General features: G+C 40.1%; 1 protein-coding gene across 10 annotated transcripts in view; it reads right to left on the reverse strand.

The window, feature by feature from the left end:
• The window catches only part of LOC144318365 (uncharacterized), a 97,755-nt gene that overhangs the window by 23,289 nt on the left and 48,169 nt on the right, over positions 1 to 26,297 (reverse strand). Inside the window, exon 3 of one of the 10 annotated variants that reach the window (XM_077905282.1) lies at positions 23,345 to 23,424. The exons of the other annotated variants lie outside the window; for them this stretch is intronic. Coding sequence (XP_077761408.1) covers positions 23,345 to 23,423 — 79 coding nt within the window. The 5' untranslated portion in view covers position 23,424. The remainder of the gene's footprint in view (positions 1 to 23,344; positions 23,425 to 26,297) is intronic. 10 annotated transcript variants of the gene reach the window in all.

Below are 26,297 nucleotides of genomic sequence, written 5' to 3' on the forward strand. Positions count from 1 at the left end.
AAGGGGCTACAGAATGACAAATGTCAGATTTTCTGTATATAGAATCTTCATTTCCTCAAGACAAGAAGGCAATGATAAAGAGTAAAAACACAACCAGGGTGAGAACAAATGAATTTTGCCTTTCAAATTTCAATTTTCAAATATATGTATTAATATAAAATATTTGTGGCAGACTCACAATGATGTTGAGAAAACTAATTAAAATATTTCTTGTTTCCTAGAGCCATACAATCACCTATGCAAACAGCAATTTCACGTGGTTTCATCTAGTATCATAAGCCCTCACAGGAGTATAATCAACCAACAATAACCAGTAAGGGATAAAACCCAGTTTGTCTTCCTGCCATCATTCTGTGCAAATACTAATATTATAAAACTAGTATGGCACATGCTATCTTCCTTCCTGCAGGTGCTAACAATGAGGACATTCCTCACAGAAGGCTACTCACAGTCATTATTCACAGTCTGTATTTCTGCTTCATGAATTCAAAACAAAAAAATAATAATTCTTATATCAGAAGTTTTTTGGATAACCATCAGTTTGGAAATTGTGTTTCACCAAACAGAATAGCATCATGACACTGACAACTATGTCCACTTTCCTGCGAGCTCAAGCCGGTGGACAGCTGCAAGGCCAGCCACAGATCCAATAACTTGACCACAGTAATCACAAACATGAGGGCCTTTTTAAAATGAAAGTGTAATACCATTCATGAGGTAAAACAGCCATGAACAATACCGAGAATGCAAAAAATAACCACAGTCGATGAAATCTGCTCTCCATGGGAATATGACACACAGCCAGTGACCCTGAAAGCCACAGTACTTCCAAAGATGAAGGACTATGATACTTATAACACTTTGAATAAAAAAAAAAAAAAAAAAAAAAAAAGCAGTCCTTTTCATACCAATACTCTGTCATTCTATGCCAGGAAAGGGTACTGAATGTGAAGATGGCCCCCATTTTTTTTTTTATGCTCAGTGTGATTCAGATATTAGCAAGGTTTCTATTCCCATCATAGAGAAACCTTTGACAAGCTTTCAATTCCTACAAAACCTGAGAATGTCCAAAGGAAATATAAATTTAAAGTACAATGCAAACATATATTTTAATGGAGAGGCACAATCATTGCAACTACTGAGGGGATTAGGAAGCGTATAGAATGTTGTTCATAGCAATTTTAACCCAAATATGTCACCAGCAGATTTAAGGCAATCTCTGTTTTCTATGTAAGAAAAATTAAAATTACAAAAATTTAAACTCCCAAGTCAAATATTATTAAATCACCAATGACACATTTTCTTCAAACCTCCTTACTCCCATACAAGATGACCCTGGGAGGAAGCAAAGGTCCTTCCTTTGTCTAGGGTTTTCAATTACAGATTACTCTTTAGTATTTGCATTTTGCTTTCTGGAATTACTGACAATTCAAAATTTTCAGCATCCCTCTGGGTAACTAACCCCCAAATGCCTCATAACTTGCTTTCTGAAAACAAATCTATCTCTTCAAATTATACTTCATAAAAAGTGAAGCTTAATGAGATTTTAAAATACAGATTTAAAAGGGCTTTATTCTCCCAATCCCCTGGCCAGCATTCAGCCTCCTTTTAGGCATCCTGCTCTCCTGTTTTTCTAGTGTGAATTGTGAAGAAATTCTGAGGAATAGCCACTGGGCCAGCAGAGGTGATTCTGCTGAAGGACTGCTTCACCTAACCCAGCAGGTAGAGGCTATAAAGGACTTCACACATGGCATTAGTAAAATACAGCAAACAGAGAGTAAACTTAGGACATTTTTCAGGACTGCTCTAATATCGACGTTATTTAATTTCTTTAAAAGATAATTGGCTATTTAAAGCAAAAAAAGTTAACAGTTGTGGGGCTTTTAACATATGAGGAAGTATGACATATGATAACTATAGTGCAAAGTTGGGGAATAAGAAATATACTTTAGTAAGTTTTTTATTCTACATGGGTAGTGATAGAATATGAAATCATAGTAGACTCCGCATGTTGCAATCCCTAGATCAGATAAAAAAATAAAAGAGGTACAGCTTTTAAGCCAACAGAGGAGATAAAATAGAGTACTTAAAAATTCTCAGGGCACCTGGGTGGCTCAGTCAGTTAAACATCTAACTCTTGATTTAGGCTCACGTCATGATCTCAGGGTTGTGGGATCGAGCCCTATGTCAGGCTCCCTGCTCAGCAAGGTGTCTGCTTGTGATTCTCTCCCTCTCCCTCTCCTTTTGTCCCTTTCCCCTGTGTTCATTCACTCACTCTAAAATAAATAAATCTTTTTTTTAAAGATTTATTTATTTATTTATTCATGAGAGACACAGAGAGAGAGACAGAGACACAGGCAGAGGGAGAAGCAGGCTTCCTGCGGGGAGCCCAATGCAGGACTCAATCCCAGGACCCCGGGATCACACCCTGAGCTGAAGGCAGATGTTCAACCACTGAGCCATCCAGGTGTCCCTAAATAAATCTTAAAAAAAAAAATTCTCAACAAATCCAAAAGGAGGAAGGAAAGGAGAAACAAATGAATTAAAAACAAAACAAAACAAAACCAGATAGGACAAAACAAACAGATGGAAGAAAACAAATAGTAAGAAAGTAGATGTAAAACTCAACATCAATAATGATATTTAGATGTAATTAAATTAGCCACTGCAATTAAAAGACAGAGATTATAAAACTGAATATAAAGATAAGAATTAGTTTATAAGACAGATGTATATAAACATCTCTATTGTCATAGAGATGTACAGTTTAAAAGAGAGCTGCTTGGATATTAGGTATAATGTAAAGAATAATAGGTTAGAAGTAAAAGAGGAAAAAAGAATATATTTCTACTCTATATTGTTGACCTATTTTTATGTCCTTTTGCCAATACCACAATGACTGTATTTTTTTAAAAGATTATATTTATTTATTCATGAGAGACATGCAGAGAGAGGCAGAGACACAGGCAGAGGGAGAAACAGGGACTCGATCCCAGGACCCCAGGATCACAACCTGGGCTGAAGGCAGATGCTCAACCACTGACCCACCCAGGTAACCCCGCAATGACTTTACTATTGCAGTTGAATTTAACAAGATTCCCAGGTGATTCATTTGATGCGTGCTAAATTTGAGAAGCAATGGGTAGATAGCTCTTTTGAGGCAATGATAAAAGGAAACATTTATTGAATGCTTACCTAAAAGAGAAAAATATCAAATATTGGAATTCTACTTGGTGCATGATCCAACCAAGATAAGAGATTAAGGCATTTATTTAAGGTCACAGAAATGGACCAGACCCCAGATTTCCTGATTCCCAGAAAACTGCAGTGTCTACCAAGAACTCGGCTCTACAATTAAGAGTGACACTCATTCAATAATAAGCAAGGAAAAACAAATTTCTATTGATCCACATATCTACCATTTCCAGGACTCTTCATTTTTCATGTTGATCTGAGTTTCCATCTGGTATCACTCCCTTCACCCTGAAGACATTAACATTTCTTAAAGTACATGTCTACTATTGACAAATTCTCTCAGCTTTTATTTGGCAATGTTTTTCTTTTTCTTTCTTTCTTTCTTCCTTTCTCCCTCCCTCTCTCCCTTCTTTCTTTCTTGCTCTTGCTCTCTCTTCTTATTCCCTTTATTTCGAAGGATCTTTTCACCGGGTTTCTAATTTCAGGTTAACAGGTTTTCTTTCTTTCAGCATTTTAACAATGTTATCACATTGTCTTCTAGCATGTAGGGCAGTCAGATTATTGCTCCCATAGGTCTTGTGCAGAATGAGTTTTTTCCTTTTGTCCACTATTAAGATGTTTCTCTTCAGTCCCTGTTTTCAGATATTTGACTATGATGTGCCTGGAAGTGGTTTTCATCATTTTTATCCTGCTTGTAGTTCATTGAGCTTATAAAACTCATGTGTTAATATCTGTCATCAAATTTGTATTTTTTCCAGCTTTTTTTCTTGAAATATATATATATATATTATCCCAATCACCCTCTCCTCTTCTTCTGGGACTCCAGTTTCACAAGATGTCAGGCCACCTCATTTACACTACAATTCAGTGAGACTGTTCATTTTTTTTTCTAGCCTTTTTGCTCTATGTGTGCTTCAGTTTAGATAGTTTATATAACCCTGTCTTCAAGTTCACTATTTTTTCTCTTCTGTAGAATGCAATTTACTGTTAAGCTCATCTAGTGATTTTTTTTCATTCCAGGTATTTTATTTTTAAGGTCTAGAGTTTCTAATTGGGTTTCTTTTATTATTTCCAGTTCTCTAGTGAGATCTTTCCTCTACTCATCTGAGTCCTTTTTTCTTATAAATTCTCAAACACATTTATAAGAACTGTTTTGAAGTCCTTGGGTGTGAATTCCAACATCTCTGTCATCTCTGCATACATTTGTTTAATCCCTGGAAATGATACCGAAAGAGAAATAAAACCTAAACAACAACGAAACTGATAGTTTTGACCCAGATCACACATGCTCAACTGCTGGAATTCCAAGTCCCCAAATCCCTTCCTGTCACCCAGGAGAGGGCGAAGCATCAAATGCCCTCTACACTGCTACTTGCTTGTCACTGCACTCATTGCCTCCTTCCCAATCCCTCATGGCTTAATCCTGGGGGGAGGAGGCTTTACATGTCAGGACTTCTCTGGGATGTTGTTCTTTTGGTACTACCATTGCTACTGCCACCCCTACTGCCATCTCTTCAGTGTTTTCAGCCACTGGCCCAGGGCAGCTCCAGGCCAAACAGCTTTTCTCTGCAGCCCAGGCTGGCATTAAAGAACCCTGTCTTGCTGCTTCCAGGTGCTCCAAATGATGGCCTTGCCTCTTTTGCTTCCTACTGCCTCTCTCTGCAGAGCTGTGGGGAAGTCCTGGAGGAGCTGTGCTTCCAGAACATTCAGTGCCTCCTGCCTGCCCTTGTCTCCTGAGTTCGGGTCTGTTTCTTCTCCAACCAGATTTTCTCACCATCTACAGCTACTGGTCAGAGGGCAGATTTCCCCCTGGTGGTAGCTCTTGTTGAATAAAGATTTGTTAAATTGCTAAGTATTTGCTAAGAACCTGTTATGTGTGAAGACTCCAATTGCTTGTGAAGAAATCAGCAAAAAAGATCTGAACAAACACACAAATTAATAATTTAAAGCCAAATATTATGTTTGAATAAGAGTCTTCTGTTTTAAAAAGTTGAAATCTACTGAACTCTATAGATGTGCTTTGTGTATAAATTTCACCAATCGATTTGACAAATATATATGGAGAACATGAAATATACCAGGCTCTGTTCCCAGTGATAAGAATAGAAGATAGATAAAATGCCTGATCTCATGGAGTTTCGAATAAACAAATAATACCAGTTACTAGTAAATACAGTAAATAAAATATTACTAGTAATACCAGTTACTAGTAAATACAGTAAATGCTAGTAAATACTAGTAAATACAGTAAATACCAGTTACTAGTAAATACTAGTAATCTGAAGAAAATAAAGTAGGATAATGGGATAGAAACTAATGAGAGGAAAAATATTGGATAGGGAGGTGAAGGAAGATCTCTGAGAAAGTGATATGAGGGATGAATGACATGAAGATCTAGGGAAAAGGCAGCCCAGGCAGGAGGACAGCAAATTTATAGGAATGCAATGACCTATGCAGTGTGAATGACAGGAAACGAGGTCAGATAGACAATCCAGCCCAGGTGAGGTAGTGCTTTCAAAGCTATGGTAAGGAGTTTGCATTTTATTCTAAGTACAGTGGGAAACTCTGGGAAATTCAAAACAGAATGACATTCTGTGATCCTAGTGTTACAAGATCACTTTGGTTCTGTGTGGGACCTGATTGGAAGGTGGCCAGAGTACAAGATCCCAAGACACACTGGGAGCTGTTGTAACCTAAGTAAGTAATGATGGTTCTATAATTCCATGAAATAAGTGTGTATTTATGAGATAAAAATGTTAATTTATTTTATGAGATAATGCTCTCTGCTGCCAGATACTGGATCTTCTATGTGACAAAAGTAGATGACAAGGTCAATGGTCTCAAAGTCCTTTCTATAATTTAATAGAGCTGACAGGTAAAATTAAAGAAAACAAAGGATGATACCTTGACAATAGTCCCTGGCTAGGGTAAATCTGGGTCACCCTATCCTAAATCACCACAGTGTTACAGAAGAGCCAAAGAAACCATCATCCAAACCTCAAATCATACTTACACAACCAAGCACATTACAAGCAAATATAACCATAATTGTCAACCTTTACAGAGTGCTTAGAATGTTCCAGGCACCGTGCTAATGCTCTACAGGAATCATTGACTCCCCCCAGAACAGGATTATAATAGTGATCATCATCCCCATTTTCTGGATTAAAAAAAAACATGGCTGTTGGACATGGTAACTTGCCTAATGTTACATAGAACTACAAGTATTAGAAATTTACCTAAAATCCTGATCAGTCTGACTCCAAATCCAAGCTTATAAAGATTTTATTTATTTGACAGAGAGAGAGAGAGAGAGAGAGAGAGCAAGCACATGAGCAGGGAGACCGGCAGATGGAGAGGGAGAAGCAGGTTCCCCACTAAGCAGGGAGGCTGATGCAGGGGACCCTGGGATCATGACCTGAGCCAAAGGCAGACACCTAACTGACTGAGCCACCCAGGTATCCCTGGTTTATTGACATTCTTAAGTACAATTCCAACTGGGTGCCATAGAAGCCATGTCAAAATTTCTTCTACAGCATTACTTTTAACAGGTTGTAATTCAATCGACAGATGCTCATCAAATGCTGAAATATATTGGACTCCAGGAACAGCACTGGGGAGACAGTAAGTAAAATGCGGCTTTTAATCACGAGGGTTCAGAACCATCAGGAGAAGACAGACAACTAAACATGTAATTCCATTACAAATCCTAGAATGGGGGATCCCTGGGTGGCACAGCGGTTTGGCGCCTGCCTTTGGCCCAGGGCGCGATCCTGGAGACCCGGGATCAAATCCCACATCGGGCTCCTGGTGCATGGAGCCTGCTTCTCCCTCTGCCTATGTCTCTGCCTCTCTCTCTCTCTCTCTCTCTCTGTGACTATCATAAATAAATAAAAATTAAAAAAATTATAAAAAAAAATCCTAGAATGGAGGTTTGTACAAATGGTGAGGCACTCTAAAGAGGGAGCACTGGCTCTGCCTGGGGGAGTAAGGGAAGGTGAATGGCCTGGCTTACTGGGTTTTGAGGATTCACAGGATTTTGAGAGAAAAGGATGGAGAACATTCTGGAGTACTGGAAGAATGACACAGAGGTCAGTATGAAAAAAATAAACATTCACTCATGGAGGAGTCACCCACTGCAGCCCACAATTTTTTTTTTCAGCCTGAAGAGTGTTTGTTTAAAAATTACTTGTTAGTGTTTAAAATGAGGAGAATTCATATAAAAACCTTTATTTTTGACTTACTGGAAATGCAAAGATATAGGAGCACCTGTGTAGCTCACTCGGTTAAGCATCTGCCTTTGGCTCAGGTCATGATCTCAGTGTCCTGGGATGGAGTCCCGCATGGGGCTCCTTACCCAGTGGGGAGTATGCTTCTTCCTCTCCCTCTGCCCCTTCCCCTGCTCATGTGCTCTCTCTCTCTCAAATAAATAAAATCTTTTAAAAAAGGAAATGTAAAGTTTTAGCAACACTGGGCCCACATTCAACTGATCTTGAATAATAGCCACCCCCTTTAGAGGCAGATCCTTCTCCCCAGTCCACTCCAAACCCCATACCCCCTATTGTTTTCTTCACAGCCCTCCCCACAGGCATTTGTGGTTGTGACCCCTGGGAGAGCACAGGCTATGAGGTGGCAGGAGAAAGCATTGAATGAGAATATTGTGTGACAAGTTTGGGGCCTTGCTTGCCAAAGTGTTTTCAGACTTTACCATATGGGGGAGAGGGAGGGGGAAGCAGGGTAGGAAAATGGTAAGAGCTGAGTTTCAGGAGGTAATCTTTGGCAGATGGCTTGGAGGGGATTTAAACTGAATATGGCAACTACTTAGGAAGCCACCGCAATAGTCCAGGAAAGAGATGATAAGGACTTGTAGTAGGAGAGTGGTGATGGGGATGGAGGCAAGGGGCAGAGGCATAAAAGGAGCAGAGACATAAAAATGTTGCCAAATTGTTTTGTTGTTGTTGTTGTTGTTGTTCTTTTAAGAGAGAGAGAGAGCACACACAAAAGGGGGAAAAGGGGTGGGGGGCAGAGGGAGAGAGAGAATCCTAAGCAGGCTCCATGTTCAGTTTTCAGTGCGGAGTCTGACGTGGAGCTTGATCTTATCATCCTGAGGTCATGACCTGAGCTGAAACCAATAATTTTCTTGTGTATCACTACAATGTCATTATCACATCTAAGAAATTTAATATTAATTTCCTAATATCGCATATCATATCATGTAATATGTAGCTCATCTGGAATTCTCCAATTGTCCCCAAAATGTTTAGCTGTTTTGATCAAGCCAAGGGTCAATCAAGGTTCATGTACTGTATTTGGTTGTTATGTCTCCTATGTCTCTCTCTCTTTTTTTTTTTTCCTATGTCTCTTTCAATCTACGATACTTCTTCCTACTCTTTCCCCCCGATGATAAGAATTTTTGGAAGAATCAAAAAAAAGTTGTCTTATAGAATATCTCATGTTGGGGCAGCCCAGGTGGCTCAGCGGTTTAGCGCTGCCTTCAGCCCAGGGTGTGATCCTGGAGACTCGGGATCGAGTCCCACGTCGGGCTCCCTGCATGGAGCCTGTTTCTCCCTCTGCCTGTGTCTCTGCCTCTCTCTCTCTCTGTCTCTCATAAATAAATAAAATTAAAAAAAGAAAAAAAAGAATATCTCATGTTCGGGATTCCTCTGTGGGTTTCCTTGTAATTTGGTTGTTCTGTGATTCTCTGTAATTTCTATATATTTGAGGTTAGGTCTCAAGGTTTAATTAGATTCATTTTAACACTTTTGGCAAGAATAGTTCATAAATGATTTTGTGAAAATCATCTGCATCATGTCAGAAGGAACATAATTCAAAGTTATCCCATATAATTGGTATAGTCAAAGCAGTGACTACCAGATTGCTCCTTTGCAATTGGTAAGCCACCTGCGTGATGACACCTTGTCACTGGGTGAATATCCTGTTCCACAATACTCTTTCACCACTGATGATCCTTGCTTGAATCAATTGTTTCATTGGCAGTTGCAAAAGAGTGACTTTCAAATAACATCATTCCTTTTTTTGGCATTGTGGTCTAAAGATGAGTTTTCCCTCATCAACTAAGATGATATACAATTCCTCTTATAAAAGTAAGGCAAATATTTAGTTCTTTCCCTTTTACTATCAATTTCAGAGTAAGGATTTGTTACTGCTAATGATGCAAATGATTTTTTTTTCTTCTTTCCATTACTTTTTTGGGTGTCACTATAGACATGGATTTTTAAATATTCAATGTTTTGTAATCAATTACAGTCATCTTCATATTGTCCAAATCTGTCTAGTGGAAGTCCTTTAAAACTAGCTTTTGGGTCCTTTTAATATGCTCCCATTAATCATGGAGCACTTCCTTGATTTTTGGCACAACGAGATATCCTAAGCTCCAGCTTGTAGTTTTCCTGTGCAACAACAATAAGAATCAGCCATTTCTCCAAAGATCATTGTTCTTTTTAGTAGGATGATGAATAGAAACCAAAATGTGGATTCTTTTTTTTTTTTTTAAGATTTTATTTATTTATTCATGAGAATACACAGAGAGGAGAGAGAGAGAGAGAGGCAGAGACACAGGCAGAGGGAGAAGTAGGCTCCATGCAGGGAGCCTGACGTGGGACTCGATCCCGGGTCTCCAGGATCACACCCTGAGCTGTAGGCGGCGCTAAACCGCTGAGCCACCGGGGCTGCCCCAAAATGTGGATTCTAAATGTGTTTATTGCTGAAGGGATGTCATTGATTCTATATTCTTTTAGTAGACAGAACGAGGATGGATAGATATACATACATATATATTTTTAATTCATGAGTCCATATTGATATTTTTAATTCAAATTTAATATTATAGTTTATTATAGCTAAATATTATAATTCAATATTATAGTTAACTATTAATATTATAGTTTAATATTAGCTGTTAGATGTTTTAAAGTACAAATGAACAGAAGTGGATAAGGATTTGGATATGTGAGGCAAGGAAAAGAAAGGACAAGAAAGATTCCTTAAGTTTTTAGACTGAGTATCTGAATCTGGATGGATGGCACTACTACTGCAATATTATCAAGACAAGGAGTAAGAAAAAAATAGAAAAGTTCCTGGGGTATGGGTGAGGGATAAGAAATCAGTTGTATATAGTTCAGTGTTTTATCATATTAGTTATAAAATTATAACTAATTATAGATTATAAAAATCTATTTAAGAACTGACACACATAGGTGAGTCAGTGACAAGGATTTTACATAGGTGTAGAAAGGTAAGCCGTATTCAAAGTATCAGTAAATATGTGCCTGGGTGGCTCAATTGGCTAAGGGCCTGGCTCTTGTTTTTGTCTCATGTCATGATTTCATGAGTCGTGGGATCAAGCCCCATGTTGAGATCTGTGCTCAGTGCTGGGTTGGCTTGGGATTCTCTCTCTCCTCTCCCTTTGCCCCTCCCCTACTTGCGTGCACTTTCTGTCTCCCAAATAAATACATAAATCTTTTTTTTTTTTTTAATTTTTTATTTTTATTTATTTATTTTTTTATATTGGTGTTCAATTTACTAACATACAGAATAACACCCAGTGCCCGTCACCCATTCACTCCCACCCCCCGCCCTCCTCCCCTTCTACCACCCCTAGTTCGTTTCCCAGAGTTAGCAGTCTTTACGTTCTGTCTCCCTTTCTGATATTTCCCACACATTTCTTCTCCCTTCCACTATTATTTATATTCCCCAAATGAATGAGAACATATAATGTTTGTCCTTCTCCGATAAATCTTTAAAAACACACACATACACACACAGTATCAGTCAAGATTAATCTAACATTGGCGATCCTTCAAACATTTGTGAAATCTCTGCACCCCAGGACATGGATAAAGCTTAATACCCAAGTATGACTTTTCAGGGCAAGAAAATCGATCTCAAGCAAAGGAGGAAAGAAAGAAAAACATAACGGTAAAGATATTCCAAGAAGTAAAGGAGAAACCTTAAAACAATCCCAGATATAAAACACACTGTATTAGGATCCTTGGGTGGCTCAGCGGTTTAGCACCTGCCTTGGGCCCAGGGTGTGATCCTGAAGTCCTGGGATCGAGTCCCACATTAGGCTCTCTGCATGGAGCCTGCTTCTCCCTCTGCCTGTGTCTCTGCCTCTCCCTGTGTGTCTCATGAATAACTAAATAAAATCTTTAAGAAAATAAAAATAAATAAATAGATAAACGAATGAATGAATGAATGAATGAATGAATAAATAAATAAATAAATAAATAAATAAAAACATGCTGTATTAGTTTGTTAGGGCTGCCACAACAAAATACCAGAGATTGGCATTGGGTGCTTAAACGACAGAATTTTTTTTTTTTCTCACAGTCTGGAGGCCAGTAGTCAGAGCAAGCAGGGTATTAACAGGTTTATTTGCTTCTGAGTCCTCTCTCCTTGGCTTGCTGATGGCCACTCTCCCTGCACCCTCACATGGTTGTTCACTCCTTCGTCTGTATTTGTGTGTCCTAATCTCTTTTTATATCTTATATCTTATATATCTTCTAAGGACACTGGTCACAGTGGAGTAGAGCCCATATGACCTATTTTACCTTAATTACCTCTTTATAGGCCCTATCTCCCAATATAGTCACATTCTGAGGTCTGGGGATTAGGATATCAAAACATTAATTTTAAGAGGACACAAGTCAGCTCAGGACACACACAAAAAGCTTTGTCATAGAATAAAGATACATGCTTGAGAAAGTTAGCAAATCTTTTCTATGGCTGGGTCTCATCTCTGACTGGACAAAGACAGTGTGGTAGCATTATTACTCCACAACAGCTTGAGCAAGTTTGAGATGATGATTACATGATGAACCACACATTCATCCACATTTCTATGGTCAACAATGAATATACAGGGAAAATTGGAGACAGAAGAATATATCCACCCTGTTTCCGCCAAGATTTTCTAGGCTTTGAACTTGAGTCATTATGCTTAGCTTCGCTCTCTGCCGGGGGGAGGGGGGGTGGCATTTAATCATTGCTTTTTCCTTCTTTTTCAGGACAAGTAGCCCTGTGCCAACTGACTCATCCAATACCAGCCTTAACTGTCACAAATGATATGGGAGAGGCAGGTTTCCTCTAACTTAGAATAGGGAAATTAAAGAAGTAAGGTTTTTTTTGTTTGTTTGTTTGCTTATTTATTCTGTTCTGTTTTGTTTTGTTTTTAAGGATGCTAGAAGATTGGCACTTTTACAGATAGGAGAAACAAAGGTCTAAGGAGGAGCTGGTGAATGACTTGTTGACTTGTCCAGGGACTTGCTCAGCTAATAAGGACACAGCCTTTTGACTCCTATCCCAGTGTTCTTTCTACTTCACCACAAAGTAAGTAGCTCTTTAGCTCTGGTTTAATTTTTTCTGTTTTAAAACATTCTTGGAAGTATTGCTTATAAATGATTTGAAATGCCAAAGAACATTCTAGATGGTGGTTAAGAATCCAGACTGGTCAAACAAGCTTGTGCTTGAATCTCAGCTTTACCATTCGCTATTACATAGCCTTGAACAGGTTGTCTTACTGCTTAAAGCCTCATTTTCCTCAACAGTGGATTGGGGATAACAATAGTACCTACCCCACAGAGTGGCCCTGGGAACTTGAAGCCATTTACAAAAATATCAGTAGTGTTGGGCACATGGTAAGTGTTAATAAGAGATGCATTATTCGTTAGAATACTCTAACATTTATCAGAATTCAAAATTTCCATTCTGGTTTCCTAGGCAAAAATGAAGCAAAATAAATAAGTTAAACAATTGAACATTATTGTTAGACATCTTTCCATTTCACAGCCAACAGGATGTTTTTATTACAAGGCTTTGGGATCTAGCAGTTGAGCACAAGGGCAAACACAAGCATCAATAGTTGAGTCAAGTTTCACAACTTCAAAGATAAAAAAAATCACAGCCCTAAGAGAAACCCAAAATCTCCAAGGCAGCATAGTAAGAGAAAAGGAAGTTCTGAGACAAAAGAAAGAGCCTGGGAAAAAAAAGAAAGAGTGCTATCATGTCTATAAGCTCAACAAAAGCATTGGTACAGGCCAAGAGTGACAGAGACCACTTTCCTGATAAAAAAATGGAATTAAGATGCCCCAAGAAAGTAAAAGCTATCTTCAGCAAGAAAGACTTCTTGGTTTTTCACATGAAGATCTCTTAATGTGAACAACGTGAAGAGGTTTGTTCTCACATAGAGTCACATGAGGAACTGCCCTTTAAATCCTGACGGGCCTGCTGCCGTGACTCCCATAAAACAGCAGCTGGTCACAGAGCCCACACACTTGCACAGGTTGCTATGCTAATTTTCTTTAATCCAGTCATTTTTTCCAAAAGTTGGGTTCCAGGACCCTGCGGGGAAGCCTATCACTCAAAATTAATGAAACACTAGTTTCATAAATTCATTAAAAAACACAAGTATCTAATTGTGCACAAGGGAAAAATCTAGCCTCAGTTGAAGTAATAGAGCATTTTAAAATAGATCAGTAGCCCAAGAGGTACTTACTAAAAAGGATATTTATTTTTGTCAGTCTTTGTTGCCTCAAAGGCCAAAGCAAGACCCAGAAATAAAAGCACAAAATGAATTTACCCACAGTACACATAAGGAAGGAAGAGCCAGGGGGCCTCTTTTTGGAATAGACATCTATGGGTTCTCTGTTTAAAATGAAGGAGAAAGGACTTTCGGTTCTGTGGTCACCTCAATTTTTCGCTTTACTGAAATGGTCACCAATGAGCTAGATCCATTTGTATCTTTTGTTCCTCTTTTTCTGCTAATTTCAGTTCTTGCTTGAGAGCCGCACTGGGAACTTTTTGCAAGGCAATTTGGCAGTATTTATAAAAATATTTAACATGATTATCTTTTGACCCAATAATTTCACATTTAGGACATTTTCCTATAGAAATTCTCATTTTAAAAGACTATTTATTTATTCATGAGAGATACAGAGGGGCAGAGACATAGGTAGAGGGAGAAGCAGGCTCCCAATGGGGAGTCCAATGAGGGACCCCATTCCAAGGCGCTGGGATCACGCTGAGCTGAGGGTAGACACTTAATCACTGAGCCACCCTGGTGTTCCCTCCTATAGAAATTTTAACTAAAGTGTTTGAAAATACAGATATGAGAAAATTGGGGTACCCAGCTGGCTCAGTCAGTAGAACATGTGACTCTTGATCTCAGGGTCATGAGTTCAAGGCCCATGTTAGGAGTAGAACTTACTTAGATAAGAGGAAATCTACTATCCCATTGTCTAACACACTGTAAACTGAAACCAGTCTAAATGGCCATTAACATGGACTGGTTAAATAAATAGCTATACACACACCCTGGAGTCAGACCACCAGAGTTGAGTTCCCATTTCAGAACAATTTACTAATTGTGGCCTTTTGTATTATTTTCTGTTGCTGCCATAATAAATTAGCACAATTTTGGCAGCATAAAACAACACAAGTGTATTACCTTACAGTTTGATGGGTCAGGATTCCGCTATGGGTCTCACTGGGCTAAAACCAGAGTTGGCAGTGCCAGTGTCCTTCTCGTCGAGTCTCAGAGGGAATCCCTTTCCTTGCTCATTCAGGTATGGACAGAATTCAGTCCCACGCATTGGTTGTAGGACTGAGATCTCTGTTTCCCTGACTGCTGTTAGCTGAGGCCTGCCCTCAGCTCCTAATGTCTTCTTGCTGGTCCTTGCACATAGACCCCCTACATCTCAAAAACAGCAACAGAGCCCAGAATCCCCATACTGCCATCTCTCTGAACTTGCTTCTACTGTCATCATATCTCTCTCTAACTCAACCAGAAGAGGTTCCACTTTTAGGGACTCAAGGCATGTAACTTGGCCCACCTAGACAGTCCAGACTAACCTCCCCATCTCAAAGTCTAAACCTTAATCCTATATGCAAAGTCCCTTTTGCCATGTAAGGTAATGCATTCCAGCTTTCCGAGATTTAGGCATTGCCGTCTTTGCGGGCCATTATTTTAGCATCACACCCCTCTAAGTCTCAGATTCCTCATCTCCAAAATGGAGCTTCCTCAACATGTGGTTCTTGTAAACTACAGATGAGACAGACTCTTGGCACATAGTAACTACTCAGCAAATGTTAGCTATCACCACCACTGCTATGTAGCCACTAAAAAGAGAGAGAGAGAGAGACAGAACCATATTACGGACATAGTAAGATGTTCAAAAGATATATTTGAGAAAAGTGAGCTATAGAAAAGTATGTATAATATAACCATTCTTTCAAAAAAGGAAAAACGATAAATACTTGTTAGTTGTACTTCTATAAGGGGAAAATGGATGGATACCAAAAGAAGTTTGCAAAAGGGATACCAGCTATATCTGTAATACTTCCTTTCTAAAAAAATACAACATCAGAGACATATGACAGGATATTTGCCTTTAAGAAAAAAAAAAAAAGTAATCTCTGTGCCCAGCATGGGGCTCAAACTTACGACCTCAAGATCAAGAGCTGCATAGTCCACTGACTGGGCCAGGTAGGCACCCCAGGATATTTGCCTTTTAAAGTTCTGGCTTGTTACAATCCGTACTTTTCCGTGTATACAAAATGTTTAAAAGGTTTTTTTTTTTTTAAAGAACTGGATGGAGAAGTCAGAAATAGAGTTGCTCTCCTGATGGTACATGTATTTTGGGTTATAGAAAAAAAATCTAAAGTTTTAGAGGTAAACATAAAGTTAGGGCAGACAGATGAAAATGTATTTCCACTTTCTGTCCATCCGTTGAGGTTAATACCTACTGAACACTCATAATAGGTTAAGGATGATATTGTTTGCAAATACCCAAAATATGTATGACAATGTTTAAGATGACTTAAGACAAAGCATGTATGTACATTTAAGGCGGTCCATTAATGTTGTCAAGAAATAACGAACTGGAATAGTGATGACATTTCATAGAGGACTTTAGAGACAGATTCTGAAGGAATTTTTTTTTTTTTAGAGAGAGATCATGTGCATGTGTGCAAGAGTGGGATGGGGGAGGGGCAAAGGGAGAGGGATGGAGAGAATTTTAAGCAGGCTCTATGCCCAGGATGGGCTGACTCGGGGCTCCATCTCATGCCCCTGAGATCATGATGAGAGCCCAAACCAAGAGTCAGACACTTAATCGACTGAGCCACCCAGGCTCCCCAGAAATTTCTAAGAAGGAACAATTCAAATAGGAAGCTGGACTACGATGAGTCACAAAGAAGGGGGCTTTGTCAGCAGACTGCGAGGAGGAGTAGATTAAGGTGACTGGAGCCGAATTTCCTTTCCCAAATTCTGAAGAGTTTGAAAACAGATACTGGTATTTACGTGAACGTATACACAGAAAAATGTCAATAGATAACTAAATAGAAGATTCAGGCTACCAGCAAAACCGATGCGATATCACAGACGTACACTGACTGTGACAATCACTGTCTTCCCTGTGTTTGCTGGCTCCCACGGAACCATGGTTAAAAACGGAGAGTGCGAAGCCTGTATTTATGAACTGCTTTGAAAGAGAAAAGGGGAATGCTGATGGAGACCATGAGTTAGCCTCCCTTCATTCTCTGTTGGAAGAGTTAGAAATACCTCTCTAGGGTTGGATATAATTATTTAATAGATTAACATGGACAAATAACCTCCCCCACAAAAAGACAATCTATTTTGAAATATCCCATTTAATGCCATCAAAATACTCTGTTAGGCTAAACTCCCCTTTCTGCCTTCAAATTAATTTGAGTGAAAGGCTCAACCTAATTTCTACTGGGGGGTTGTAGACAGAATATGACCACTAACAGAAAATTTGAGCCAGTCCAGATTTGTGGCTTAGAGCACATAGGGTGCCCTATGGCCCCTCTAGTCAAACAGCAGGCCCTGCTGCCCCTGCCTCCTCATCACTGCTCACATCCTGATTCCCACCACTGCCATTCTGATCTGACCTCATCTCTGCCCAAATACTGGGCAGCTTACGTATAGTCTCTCCACCATACTGTGGCCAGAGTGAACACTCTCTTTCTCTTGCTCTCCCCGACAATCTGAACAGATTCCTGCCATGTTTAACGTTGGCTTCACAGTGGAGTTGCCTCACACCGATGTCTCTGTGAGTTGTGAGTTGGGTCAACAGACCACATACTACTGATAATAAAGCCCCAGAGATTCCAGTTGTCTTAGCCCTGTGTCTAGAATGCCTTCCCCCATCGCTCAGTCACTGGCTCTGCTGCCTGGAAGGCTCCTCTTCCTGTAAGTCTCAGCTCAGAGGTTTCCCCCTCTGTGAATCCATAGTCTTGACTTCCTCCGCTGGCTCACATTCTTCTACTAATGCCTTGCTGGGCTTTTTGTAGACTTCCACATTAAGACTTGTCTTGTTTGATTGCAATTGTTTATTAAGCTCCTTGAGGACAGAGACTATGTCGTAGTTTTGTTTCTTTTTTTTTAAAGCTTTATTTATTTACTTGAGAGAGAGAGAGAGTGCACAAGAGTGTGAGCGAGAGGGAGGGGCAGAGGGCGAGAAAGAATCTTAAGCAGGTTCCCCACTGAGCGCACAGCCTGACTCAGGGCTCTATCTCACCGCCCTGAGATCACTACCGGAGCGGAAACCAAGAGTCAGATGCTCAACCAGCTGAGCCCCCCAGAGCCCTCCTAGTTTTTTTAATATAGTAAATAGCATCTTCTAGTACATTTTAGGTACACAGTGAACATTAATGGAGGTTGAATAAAAAAATTAGTACTACCACTGATAGGGGCTACAGAGTTTCCTCAGTTAGATCAACAACCCCCCACCCCATTCCTGCTATATGTGGCAACAGGGAAAAACCTTTCTCCCTAATTATGTCAAATAACTCTGTCCCTTGAAGTCTTTGCATTTTGAGAGTAAAGGCTGGAAGAAATTTTTTTCCTTTATAAAATTAAAGGCCTTGATTATTGGCAAAGAGAAGACACTAGATTCATTAGAAGCAATTCTTTCTCTGTTCCTGTAACTAATTACAGATGAGTAATTTAAAAAAATTAGTATCCATAAAAATCAACCACAAACCAATAAGGATGATGAGTTGAATTGTAAGAATTCCATGCTATTTATATTTCCCCACACACACTCAGTGCATTTATTCTAAATGGAAAAGTACAAATATTGGGATAAAAACATTTAAACTACAGAAACAAGAAATTCCAAATGCTAATCCTGCCTAAAGGGCAGAATTTAATTCTGTGCTAAACTACTGTATGTAGGATTAAGAGGCGTGGTTAACCAAACATTTGAGAACAAGTAATTACCACTGAATCTCTCTATCACATATTTGTCTCACACATAATTTACACAATAAGCCCACAGTGGGGAAAAATAAAATGCTGTTTGCAACATTTTTTTCCAGCCACAAATTTTTCAGGCATCTATCCCCCCCACCCCCACCCCGCCCCATCAGAGATTATTTACTCCTATAGCCTTAGGTTGGAGAGCAGTGGGATTTTTTTTCTCTGATATGTAGCGACAAAGAAATAACATCTCTAACTTGTTATTCTTGGCTGTGTCCTTCTAGCCAGTCATGGGCATCTGAACATGGAGATGCATGGTCCCTGTAGTTGGGTTATGGAATATTTGAGAGTATTGGATATGCACGGGAACACTTTTATTTACTCATTTATTTGTTCATTCCACAAACATTTATGTGACAACCTATGTACTCAGAATTGTGCTAGGCTCTCAGCATACAAGTGATTAAGACAGGGTCCCCACCCTTGATGAGCTCACAGTGTAGTAGCAGACAATTACACCAACAAGCACACTACAGAACAAGAAGCCAGGGCAGGGGGTACTCAGAGGTCCAGGGGCCCTGACTGGGAAGTCAGAGAGGGCTTCCTGGAAGAAGTGCCATCTAAGTTGCATCTCAAATGACCTATAGGGCCCAAGCAGTTGAAGGAGGGTAGGGAAGTGGAAAATTCACAGCCTGGGGAAGAGCTGGGAGAGATGAGATGACAAAGGAACATGGGAGAAGATGAGGCAGGACAGTGCTTATCAATAGGTCAGGGCAGATATTTGCAAAGATATGGGATCTGAGACTCTAACTAAAAATGTTCTGTGCTGCCAAGACAAGCCACTGCTTCGGTGGCCCTTCTCCCCCTCTCTACCTGGAGCACCTACCAGAGAGAGGGCAGCTGAAAGTTCCAATATATTTGAGAGAAACATTAAATCTCTGTGCAGCAGCATCTTGGCTGGACCGACCGACTCCGGCCTTTACTCCTATTTTAGCATTTTGCACAAAGTAGGGCGAAATGTGCCATCAAACCATAACTTCGTCACTCTGGCCCAGCTCTGGCTGGAATTCCATATTTGGCAAGAGCATTACCCGGGGCAAGGGATTTCACCTCATTGTGTCTCAATGCCTTGTCTTTAGAAGAATTTGCAGCAGGAAATAAGTGAGCGTACACAAAGTGCTCAGACCAGAGCTTGGCACCAAACAAAAGCCCAATAAGCATTAGCTATGATTACTCCGCTGCACACACGGGAAGTGCCGTCGAAGGCCAGTTAGCCAGTTATTTAAATAACCAGCATGGCATGCATAGGAAGGGGCCTCAGAAGTAACACTGTTGTTGTTTAATGTCTTGGCACTAAAAGGAGATTAGAAAAGTTAACCCTGTGAACACAGGGACTGACCTTTGGCTGCCTTTCAAATGTTACAATGGAGTTTTTTGTTTCTAACCATTCACTGAGCATTCATTAGCCCCACGCCTACTGAGTGTCCACGGACTGTCAGGCCCAGGCCTACAAAGATACCTGGGTAGGTCTGAAAATCTATTATTTGTTCAATACATGCTTAGCAAGTATCCAGAAAGTGCAGATCACTGGTGATTAGGATAAAACGATGACTCGGCCCCTCCAGCAGAGGGTGATGCCTGCTGCAAAGGAGCAGAGGTAGTACTGAGGAACACTTGGGGAATACTTTGTTTACCCCAGGCTCTGTGCTAAAAGCATTAGCCTTTAGCACAGACTGCCTGGGAGGTGAGAGGATGGAATCATGGTTCTGAGCTGGGGTGGGGGGATCGGGAAAAACTTCACAGAGATGGGCCTTAGAACAGGATGTTGGACAGGGCGCTTGGGTGGCTCTGGTTGAGTGTCTGCCTTTGGCTCAGGTCATGATCCCGGGGTCCTGGGATCGAGTCCCATATCGAGCTCCCCGCAGGGAGTCTACTTCTCCCTCTCCCTCTGTGATCTCTCTCTCTCTCTCAAATAAATAAAATCTTTTAAAAATAAAAATTAAAGAAATAGCCAACAAAAGGGGATAGTTTCTACTAAAAACTTTCATCTGGCTACAAAACAGAATTATCCCAACCTGAGTAAGGTCCAGCTGTTGCTTAAAAAATTAACAACCTCCCATTACATTATGGAGCCCGATGGTCCTCTTGTTTGCAGTGCAGTTCCAATTTCATTTCTCCCTGAAGGTTCCCTCTTTCCCACAAATCACTGGGACTCATGTTTGCAGCATACTCTGAAATCCTGTTCCCAATTATTGGTTGTGTAATTTATTGATAAAGCAAAGCCAAATATGAGTAAGAAGGAAAGCCTAATTAGAAATGAAGCACTCAATGTCCCAACAAGGAAAGTTCCACGGCTTCAAAAATAGAAAATCAGTGATGCATAGTTTGAGGGCTTTGTCACCAAAGAAATAATCCCAGTACTTAATAAACCAAAAAAATGGATTAAACAGATGGGGCAAAGTTATCAGTGGCAGAGAATGGGCACCTACAGAGGAATAGAATGATTTAGAACAAAAATGACTCTGGCATACACTAAAGAATATCTATTTGGGTCCTGAAATGAACATTATAAAAAATCTGTATGAAAAGGAATATAAAATCAGCCATGAAGAGAGAACATAACTGGGTATGGGCTGATATAGAAATGCTGGAGCTACTTTTTTACGAGACTGATTAGCCAATTTAGTTAAACAGTTGATTTGTATGACTTTTTTTTATTAAACTGACTTCTTGAGTGAATCAACCAAAACAGTAACTTACAGGAGAGAGCGTGGATGCAGCTTTATTCTAATAAATTTGCCCTTAAGCAGAAAACCTATTCCCACAACAGAAAAACCACAACAGCACCTGTGTCTGCATATTTTCTGCCTACACCTACCAGAACATGCTTCTAATCAGTTGACCACCTACACTAAGGTAGCTCATAGGGCCTGTATTTTTCCTTGTAGGAGAAATGGCAAGGCCTCGGTATGTTTAAAAGTCTTTGAAAATTAAAGGACTGAAATTATAGACATTCAGTTTTGAGTGTCTGTGAATTGCCAGATGGTCCTTACAAGGTCACTCAGCCTCCCTGTTTCCGAATTATTGTATTACACAACTAAAAGAACACTATTCAACACACACACACACACACACACACACACACACACACACACCCTATACCCTTGAGCACAGAGCGTCAATAGGCTGATCCAGAGGCTTACAGCTGCAAGAAACAGAGAATAGGAGGCAAGCGGAAAACACAGCTTCTGAGTAGTGGTGAAACAAGTTGCTATTAATGCCCCATCTTCCAACCACTGATGTGAACTCGGGGCCTTTCCCAGCCAGAGAATAATTTTAGGGAATGAGCTTCCTGGTGAGCTCACAGTTTAACACTGCTTGTATCACCATCTTGAGTCAGCAGTAGATAATGCTGTGCAGAATAAACTAATTTTAGTTGTCTGTGGGATCCTTGTAAATGCTCCATGGTGACTTCAAAAAGTCAGTGTGAACTTGCTATCTCTGCTTCATTTCCTGCTCCCAGGAACCCACGAAGGGCTATTTTTAGATGACGACATCCTACAGGATTTGTCCAGCCTTTCTCTGGTTCAGAGCTGGCAGTCGTAAATTCTGCCAAATATTCCAAAGTCCTCCTGGCTGAATGACCAGGAGTGGGATTAACAAATATGACAACAAAGGACGTGGAAATGCAAGAGTCTTATACATGCCAGAGGGAAAAGTACTGCCCTCCTTACTCTCATTTTAGCAAGCTTTTCTGGGAGCCTCGGCCCACAGCTGCGTGGAGGGAAGAGATGAAGAGAGAAAAATGCTTTGCCCCAGGCTAATACTATTTCCTCCAGCGATCATCCTATACATTTGGAATGTGAAATGATCCCTCAGCTTCTTAATCATCTGGTCTGTGCCGCACCTCTGGGCTCTGAGTCATATCTCATTGGCAGTCAATCACATGCTGAATATAGAGCACCTCTAATTTGTTCGGCATCTCATGGGTCATTTGAGAAAGAATAGAGCCTGAGGACAAACTCTGCTCAGATCACCCAGGTCCAGGTGTGTGAGCCCAGCCTGTAACCCTCAAGAACTCATATTTCATGGAGAATTGTGTGTAAGAGGTTGGTTGCAGTAGGGTTTTGTGTTTCTGAGAAAGACACTGGGTATAGCTGTATTATCAAGGAATGTGGAAACCCAGAGGAGGGGTTGAGTTGGGAGGAAGGGGGGGTGGTGGACAGAGAATTTTAGGCAAATTGAACCCCTTAGGTTGGTTGTGAATGGCCCATCAGCCAGAACGTAGGAGAAAAAAGTTTTTTGGTTTTTGTCTTTTCATTCTTAAAAGCCTTCAACCCTGGAACATTTGATATCAATTTGTCCTGGTCTAAAAAGAGCATTAGACAGCTTCAAATGAAGTGTATGAGAATCTTAAGGAGGACGGGGGAGGGAGGGTGGAGAGAGGGGCAGAGTTGGAAATTATTAATAGGGAAAAAGAGGGAAATGGTGTGTCCTGTAATTATTTGTGTAAGAAAGGCAGCTAATAAGAGCTCTGGTGTAGAATTTCTGGTTCTTGAATTCATTAAGAGTAACATTGAGACTCTTGGATTTGGGGGGCCAAGACTTTGCTATAGGAAACTTAATTTAAACTCCTCTTTCCAAAGAAAACACACATCAGACCAAGATATACAATCTATGTGTAGCTTCGTTGTGCTGCTGGAAACTCAGCCCCACTGATTGATTCTTCTTTACTGAGAATCCCAGTGTCCTCATTTACCCCTCCAGAGGCGCGTTTGAGCAAAGCAAGTCTTTCAGAGCAGAGAGGCAGCTGCAGTGGTCTGGCCCATCTGCTCCTGAAAGGCTGTGCAGCCGGCTCTGTGAACCAAGCCGGCAGTGCTTCCCGCAGGATCCTAAGAAACCAACCTTTTGAGGAACGTTGTGTTAAGGAATGTCTGGAATGTTTCTGGTCCTGAGAGTTCCCGGGGAAGCCTGCATGGTCCATGCTGAAAAATGGGCAGAGCAGTATTACAATGTTCGCAAGATGATTTAGATCAGAGACAAATCAGGGGGGATCATTATTAAGATGAAGAAAAAGACCCTGACCAACCATTAAATGCAGTTTCAGAATTTCTTTCTAGATTCCAAATGTATCACAGACCACCTACTATCGTTCCAGGCTAATGAAAGGGTAGGTGCTAAACAGCTATCAATTTTCAGCGAAAAAAGCAGCACTACCTGCAATGTTTTCATACTGGCCTTTAGCTTAGTATATGAATGAGCAAAGGTTGTTAAAACATCAGATAACTGCACCTTTGATTTTATGTTATTAACAACAGTTATTCATGGAATCAGGAAGTTCTCTTTCTAAATATAGTTTAAAGGTTTTAAATATATTTAAAGGTTTTAACGTTTCCATTTATAGGTAGGTGTCTGTATGCACGTATACACAGACACATATATGAAAATACATTTTGCCTGAATGCCCTTTTTGTTTATTAGAACTGTAAACTTGCTAAGGCTGAAGGCATTGCTTTCATAGATATTTAGCATTTAAAATCATACTTAGTGTGTAGGGTACCATGGTCGTTTATTTTTTTACTTTTTATTTTGAATGTTCTCCACCACAGGATTTCTCCTAAGCTTTTTGTCTATGTTGTGCAGTAAGAAATACATTTAAAATTTTGATTCAGGGGGCACCTGTGTGCCTCAGTCAGTTAAGCATCTGCTTTAGGCTCAGGACATGATCTCAGGGTCCTGGAATCAAGTTTCACATCAGGCTCCCTGCTCAGCGGGGAGCCTGCTTCTCCCTCTGCCTTCCACTCCCCCAGCTTGTGCTCTCGCATTCTCTGTCAAATAAATGAATAAAAATAAAATAAAATTTTGATTCAGTACACTTACATGTATATGTTTATATGCTATTTATATACACATATAAGTATGAATAAACATACGTGTTTATACACAACAAAATTTCATGAAACAAAACCTGCCCTTACAAAGTGTGATACATTTCTGGTGTTGCTGCTGCTTCTTCTTCTTCTTCTTCTTCTTCTTCTTCTTCTTCTTCTTCTTTTCAAGATTGTATTTATTTATTTGAGAGAGAGAGAACATGAGCATGGGGCAGGGGCAGAGGGAGGAGGAGAAGCACACTCCTCCCTTAGCAGGGAGCCTGACGCTGGGCTTGTAGGGCTCAATCTCAGGACCCTAGGTTCACGACCTGAGCTGAAGGTAGGGGCTTAACCAACTGAGCCACCCAGGTGCCCCTGGTATTTTCTGTTCTATTTCTTCATTTGTATAAAATGTCAATCATGATTCATTTTATTAATTTCTCTACCCACTAACGGGTCATGACGTGGAGTTTGAGAAATATTATTTTACCTGGACCTTCAAATAATTTCATAATTCTATTAAAGAAAATAAAATATTAAAATTCAATAATACAGGCATCTATTTGAAATAATTTAAGGAAATAAGTGAGTGCTAATGAAAGGACTGTATTTTTGACGTAAGCTAATTATGATTATTATTTTATGTTATCACATTCTGGAGATATTACCTTTTAAAAATGAGAATAGTCACATAATTCCTCTTTTTTTAACGGCCTTTCAAACTTAAAACTTAAGCTACCTTCTTTCTTTAGGCTTCCCACTCCTCCCCATCCCTCTCTATTTTTAAAGGAAAGATAATGATATTTAATAGAATGCAAAATTAAGAGTAAAAGTCTAGGTTTTACCATAACAGATTTCTACTAGATCATTTTAGAATTATAAAAAGGCCATATGCAGAATGAGGATAAATGCAGAGTCCAGCTCTGGGCACTCGATGCTTCCTTAGAATTGATCTGTAAGTTCAACTTTTGAAGATAAATTCAGACATTAATTACCAAAAGTGGATAATTATTAAATTTTGTGGTGACTCTATCTGTGAATATGGAGACTCACTCTAGTGTAATGATACAGAGGTCCTCTTTTTGTCAATAAAATTGACAGGCTGGTCAGAATTTAGTAAGCTTAAAACACTGAGAAGACTATTTTTGAAATAGACTATATATTCCTCTTTAACATACCTGGGCTGTAAATTTAGATTTTTGCATGATGTGGATTAAAATGGACCCTCCTTGTACTTGTTCTTAATGCTGCCTACGGAGTTCATAAATTGGTGTGCATAGAGATATGTTAAAACCCCAAATAACACAATGTGATTCCTTGGATATCAAGACAGACTCTTTTTATAAAAGAACCCTATGAGGACTGCCTTACTGACCAGAGCCCTCCTCAGCAGCAGGTGGGATGGAAACACTGTACAAACTTCTTTCCCCACCCAGAGCAGAGAACTTTGACTAGGAGCTCTCAACATGCTCTTCCATCCCCAGCCCCCACCTGGCTTTCTTCATATGGCCTCCCCTGGCTTGCCCACCACACTCAAGTGCCTGTTGACCTCTGCCTCCCTCTAGGCTCTTTATTTTTTTATTTTTTAAGGATTTTATTTATTCATTCATGAGAGACAGAGAGAGAGAGAGAGAGAGAAAGAGAGAGAAAGAGAGAGAGAGAGGCAGAGACACAGGCAGAGGGAGAAGCAGCCTCCATGCAGGGAGCCTGACGTAGGACTCGATCCCAAGTCTCCAGGATCAGGCCCCGGGCTGAAAGCGGTGCTGAACCTCTGAGCCACCCGGGCTGCCCTAGACTCTTGGTTTAGAAGGCAGGCAGGGGTGTCTTCCTATCCACTGTTGCATCTCCAAACTGACACAATGAACTGGGCACTCCATAATAATAAAGTGAGGTAAAGGAGAGAAGAATACTGAATTTTATATATTTTTTTAAAAATTTTTAAAGATTTTATTTATTTATTCATGAGGGACACCCAGAGAGAGGCAAAG

This window comes from Canis aureus, chromosome 8 (genome assembly GCF_053574225.1).
Source record: "Canis aureus isolate CA01 chromosome 8, VMU_Caureus_v.1.0, whole genome shotgun sequence".
NCBI lineage: Eukaryota > Metazoa > Chordata > Mammalia > Carnivora > Canidae > Canis > Canis aureus.